The sequence below is a fragment of the Nicotiana attenuata genome, chromosome 3 (genome assembly GCF_001879085.1).
Source record: "Nicotiana attenuata strain UT chromosome 3, NIATTr2, whole genome shotgun sequence".
NCBI lineage: Eukaryota > Viridiplantae > Streptophyta > Magnoliopsida > Solanales > Solanaceae > Nicotiana > Nicotiana attenuata.
Genome location: NC_031991.1, coordinates 65,845,171 through 65,851,095, shown reverse-complemented (window position 1 = coordinate 65,851,095; position 5,925 = coordinate 65,845,171). Strand labels below are relative to the sequence as shown.

The following is a 5,925-nucleotide window of genomic DNA, read 5'->3' as shown; positions in this document are numbered from 1 at the left end:
TACAAGATTTGTCATATCTCATTTTTTTTATTCATTACATTTAGTTTTGGAGTTAATTATTTCTGGCTAGGATTTATCCTCTATTTCATCATTAATTAGTTTAACTAAAAGGCTGAGGTCAAACAGATATAAATTAAATATCTTTTATATCAAAAATGTAATATACTGTCGAATACAGAGAAGAAAAAATTTCTCGGTACTAGTAGAAAACATGGGTCAGGTTGGATTACGTGGATCCTCAATGACCCAGTAACCCATGTGGGAGATGTGAGCAAGGTGGTCAAATTTTAGAAGGAATGAGCAAAGCAAGAAATTAAAAAGAGAGAGAGGTGCTTTATCCATCAAATGTGGCTATGGTAGGAATAGCCAATGGTGGGACATTTTTGGAGTCTAGCCAAAACATAAAGGCCGGTCCAATGCTTCAAATGACCCATTAACGGAAGTGGCCAAACCACCAAATTCAGGCATCTCCACCAAAAATTAGTTTTTTATACACAAAAGATTCAACAATTAGTACTTCTTTAAGCCTTCCTAATTCTTTATCAGGGGTATCTTTTTGTGGGTAACTGCCAAACCACCACAAATTTTGAGTTCCCACTCTTAACTCTTTCAATTTCAACACAACAAATTAGTATTTGCTTTTCCTTCTTTGCTCATCTTGTGTGCATAACGATTTCCTACATCTTTAGCATAATCTTGGTTTAGAATCCACAACGTGAAACACAACTCCTTGGCGGTTTCATACCGAGGTAAGAAATGATTTTGGTTTCTTTGGTTACATCAGCTGAATGCTTTACTTGAGAAAAGCTTTCTCTTTTTCCCGTTTAGGATCTTGTTTACTATTTGCTTTCGTTTTTCTACTAGTTAGGATTTGAACTTGATTTTGTGGGTGAAGGATAACTTTACTCATAGTGCGAGAACAAGTTTCATATGGACTGTAAAAGCTTGAATCTTTTTTACTTTTGCATATAAATTTGTGTAATAAATGCTTAAGTAGATTTAGGTTCACAAGTGGGAAAATCTACTTAAGGTGAATTATCTTTTATGTCAGGTTTTGCTGATATTAAGTTCAGTAAAATGCCCCAAATTGGACTTGTTTCTGCTGTTAACTTGAGAGTCCAAGGTAATTCAGCTTATCTTTGGAGCTCGAGGTCTTCTTTGGGGACTGAAAGTCAAGTTGGTCATGTGCAAAGGTATTCATTATGTTTTGGTGGTAGCGACTCCATGGGGCATAAGTTAAAGATTCGTACTCCCAATGCCACGACCAGAAGATTGACAAAGGACTTTAATCCTTTAAAGGTTTGTTTTGAATGCGAAAGTGTGATGCTGGATTTATGATCATGGGCATATATTCTCTAAAATAAGAGAAGTATATCTTGCCATTCAGGTAGTCTGCATTGATTATCCAAGACCAGAGCTAGACAATACAGTTAACTATTTGGAGGCGGCGTTATTATCATCATCATTTCGTACTTCCTCACGCCCAACTAAACCATTGGAGATTGTTATTGCTGGTGCAGGTAATTTTTTTCAGTCATCTATATTTCTAGTCTTCATTTTTCTTTCTTCGGAAGGAAGATCATTTTATCAGTTGTATTATCACTAGAATATTTACCTGTGCATTCTTTTCTGATTAACTGTTTTGGGCCGCAAATTTTTAGGTTCTTACTTCTTTGCCATGTTGCAACTAATCAGCAAGTCCCGGCTGATTAGATTAGGGGCGGTTTGAAAATTAGTTTGTTTTGATCTATTTTTGCCGTCACTGTGTTTATATACATGTCTATTCTCTCTTATCATCTGAGCCATGATAAGCGGGTGAACCTGCTGTCTATTGGGTGGCATGTCCAAAGGATCATTCTGAAATATTGGAGGCAAATGAACCAATATCTTGTGCAAGATTGATCTCACTATACCTATAATCAGAGTACTTAGAGTTCCAAAAATTTCAAAACCAATTGAAAAGTCAAACCAGTTACATGTAGGGGTTGCCCTCTTCTAAGGCATGCAATCTGTGAGAAAAAGATGAGAAGGAGATCTTCATATTTCATCTTTACTAGGCTGGACCACTGACCGGTTAGCAGTTTTCAACTTGTTCTTCTTGCAAAATACTGTGCCGATCATTTCTCTTGTATTGTCATCAACTGGTTGATTATCTGAGTACCTAAAGAAAGAATGTTCTATGCATGATACATTCTGCTGTATTATAAAAGATATAATAAAGAATGCTAGCCGAGGTACTACATAGCCTTTTCAGATAAATAGAAGCTGTAACATGATTATAATTCAATTTTTTTGGAATATCAGGTCTGGGTGGTTTGTCTACAGCAAAATATCTGGCAGATGCTGGTCACAAACCGCTATTGCTGGAGGCAAGAGATGTCCTAGGTGGAAAGGTGAAGAAGATCCAGTCTTTCCTTTAATTTTATTCCTTTTTCTTTTGTGTCCTTCCCTATTGATAGTCCCTTTTCAGGAAGGCTTCTGTTTGTTTTATTTAAAATCATTTTTCATACTCTTTAAACATTCAGTTGCTCAAACAATTGCAAGGGTGTTTACTATTCCTATTTGTGACTGTTGTCCTTTCTCTCAGTTCAGTTTTATTCCTCTCTCTCTCTCTCTGTTTTTGGAGGAAATTGATACGTCCTAAAATTTTCCAGCTTTACTACTAATAAAGTTGGTTGTCGAAAAATTATACAGCATATTAGGTAAAAGATATGGGAAGTACATTATTATCATTCTCTATTATTTTAAGATTCGGTCTATTTTACCCGTCCTGTTGGGTGTATTTCTCGTATAAATACAGTCTTATCTGTGAGATGCTATGTGAATTAGCTGATATTTTCAGTATAGAACACTATGTTAGTCTGTTTTGTCTTACTGAAGCAGTCACCAAGAATCTAGTTGTATAGGCTAAAAAATTGAATTAGCATTAATCTTTATGTGTTCTGCACCTGAATACTTATACCTCCCTTTTAGGTAGCTGCATGGAAAGATGATGATGGAGATTGGTATGAGACTGGGTTGCATATATTCTGTAAGTTTGACTCCTCAAGAATGCGTACTTTAATCTTCTAATACAGTCATAGCAATTTCTTTCAAGATCTTTTTTGTCCATTAATCAGATAGCTATCCCTGTTTGTCTTTTGTCTTTTGCAAATAGCCAATTTTTGTCAGCCGATCTGTATACTGTCTTGCCTCTCTTTTTTCATCTTTTAATTTTGTATGGTGACTCATACAAGTTGGTGCATCTCCTTTAAGTTGGGGCTTACCCAAATATGCAGAACCTGTTTGGAGAACTAGGGATTAACGATCGGTTGCAGTGGAAGGAACATTCAATGATATTTGCGATGCCTAACAAGCCAGGGGAATTCAGCCGCTTTGATTTTCCTGAAGCTCTTCCTGCGCCATTAAATGGTAAGGACTTAATCATGAGTAAATTTTTTCCCTTCTGTATTGAATATTGATTATGCAAACTTCCCCAGTAAGGTATGAAATTGATTAGTCCATTAATATCTCTGGCACATTGCTAACATTAAAAGAACATAAAGGTTCATTACGTCTTGATCAGAATTTCTGCATGTAGCTGAAGTGATTGAGTGTAAACATTAAAAGAACATAAAGGTTCATTACGTCTTGATCAGAATTTCTGCATGTAGCTAAAGTGATTGAGTGTAAGTACAGATTTTTACACATTGCAAGCATAAGCCAGTTATTGTTATCTCTTATTTTCATTTCTCTAGCTGTATCTCTTGTTCTCATTTCTCTATCTATGTGTTATTACTTCTACAGGAATTTTGGCCATACTAAAGAACAATGAAATGCTTACATGGCCCGAAAAAGTCAAATTTGCTATTGGACTCTTGCCAGCAATGCTTGGAGGGCAATCTTATGTTGAAGCTCAAGACGGTTTAAGTGTTAAGGACTGGATGAGAAAGCAAGTGCGTGATCATTTTATCTTACTTTTTAAGTTCATAACCTTGAAGACATAGTTGACTTGCAAGTTGTTTATTTAACAAGTTAGAAATGTCTACCTGCCTTTCCTTTTCTAACAACATACATCTTGCAGAAAATAGCAGAAATAAATTTTTATCCTTAGTCTTTACTACAGATGTTGAGTTGTTAAAGTTGTATGAGGCTGGGCTTGTCCAGACTCAGTTTTTTTGACATTGTACATATTGGTACTGGTAAATAAAATCATTCAATTACCAAAAAGAAAACATACATCTTGCAAATCTCATCAGCAGCTATTTGCTTAATTGCTTTTCAGGGTGTGCCTGATAGGGTGACAGATGAGGTGTTCATTGCCATGTCAAAGGCACTTAACTTCATAAACCCTGACGAGCTTTCGATGCAGTGCATTTTGATTGCTTTGAACAGATTTCTTCAGGTTAGAATCCTGATCCACCCTCAAAACAAAAAGAGAGAAAGGAATGTAGTCCTACCAAAGCTGTAAATCATGTTTGGGACCTGACGTATTGGTGCAGGAAACTTATGAGTGAACTTGTCCATTCAGTTTACTTTTCTGATATATTTGAATTATCAATCTGCAGGAGAAACATGGTTCAAAAATGGCCTTTTTAGATGGTAACCCTCCTGAGAGACTTTGCATGCCGATTGTTGAACATATTGAGTCAAAAGGTGGCCAAGTCAGACTAAACTCACGAATAAAAAAGATTGAGCTGAATGAGGATGGAAGTGTCAAATGTTTTATACTAAATAATGGCAGTACAATTAAAGGAGATGCTTTTGTGTTTGCCACTCCAGGTATAATATCCATTATACTAGTATCGAGCTTCCAGTTTTCACATTTTCAATATGAATTTATAATTTTTTGCTGGCTTTTGATTATCCGATTAGTGGATATCTTCAAGCTTCTTTTGCCTGAAGACTGGAAAGAGATCCCATATTTCCAAAAGTTGGAGAAGCTAGTGGGAGTTCCTGTGATAAATGTCCATATATGGTTAGTGAGGAAAATTTTACTTGTCAGTGTTTGTTCTTCCTCTAGCATGTCTATGTATGTGCGTGTAAAATGTCTATACCTACATAAACATTTGGTCCTATGTTTTTATGTTAACTTCCCTTGAATGAGGAACTTATGGATGTACGCTTTTCCAAAACTTTGATTGGACACATTGCTTTGTCTTTTCAACTTTGATGAGCAGAACTACCATTGTTTAGCTTTTAGTGGTTGAGATTCCTGCTGAAAAGATTCGTATAAATTTTATTTGCAGGTTTGACAGAAAACTGAAGAACACATCTGATAATCTGCTCTTCAGCAGGTTCATTTTTGATCAATTTTATTGTTCCAGAGCAGTTTCTGCGTGTCCATGACTACATTCTCATATTAGCTCCCCCCCACCCCCACCCCACCCCCAACCCCCCTTCCCCCGTCTCTTATTAAATACAACATCGGGTAAATTGTGGCTCTTCCTCCTCTCATGAACATTTGAAAGCCTTACAATGTGTTTAGTACTCTACCGTAGTGTTTAAAACTTTAAATCAATGAGCCAAAGGGGAAAAACTAATAAAAGTGTATAAAATTTCTTCCTGTATTAGTCCAATTCTTTCTCAACTTATATTATTAATATTATTTATCTTTTGGATTGAAATGGATTTTGTATATCTAATATAAACGAAGATGTTCTCTTCCGCTTACATGATTTTTCACCATAGATAAGTGCTCCCATAAGGTCTGTTATTCTGTCTAAATATCACACACTTCAACCGCTGAGATAATTTGTTCTTTGCATCCAGGAATACATTTGGCATCATTAGTAAGGAATCCAATGAAGATATATTATCAATTTCCTGCAAGTTTCCTTGTCAGTAGAAACATTAGATCCATATCATGTAAATAGGCTTTGTTAAATAGAAGGTCGATGAAATTTGGGTTCGTTCGAAAACCTCCCCCCCCCCCCCCCCCCCCCC

The 5,925-nt window shown here is 36.1% G+C and overlaps 1 protein-coding gene across 1 annotated transcript in view; it reads left to right on the top strand.

Annotated features, from left to right (window-relative positions):
• LOC109223965 (15-cis-phytoene desaturase, chloroplastic/chromoplastic) overlaps positions 338-5,925 on the top strand; it is a 7,949-nt gene continuing 2,361 nt past the window's right edge. The window contains exons 1-11 of the mRNA XM_019388479.1: positions 338-749; positions 1,052-1,299; positions 1,388-1,520; positions 2,305-2,393; positions 2,974-3,031; positions 3,256-3,411; positions 3,787-3,935; positions 4,265-4,384; positions 4,548-4,761; positions 4,855-4,957; positions 5,229-5,276. Of these exons, the coding sequence (XP_019244024.1) occupies positions 1,078-1,299; positions 1,388-1,520; positions 2,305-2,393; positions 2,974-3,031; positions 3,256-3,411; positions 3,787-3,935; positions 4,265-4,384; positions 4,548-4,761; positions 4,855-4,957; positions 5,229-5,276 (1,292 nt within the window). The 5' untranslated portion in view covers positions 338-749; positions 1,052-1,077. The remainder of the gene's footprint in view (positions 750-1,051; positions 1,300-1,387; positions 1,521-2,304; positions 2,394-2,973; positions 3,032-3,255; positions 3,412-3,786; positions 3,936-4,264; positions 4,385-4,547; positions 4,762-4,854; positions 4,958-5,228; positions 5,277-5,925) is intronic.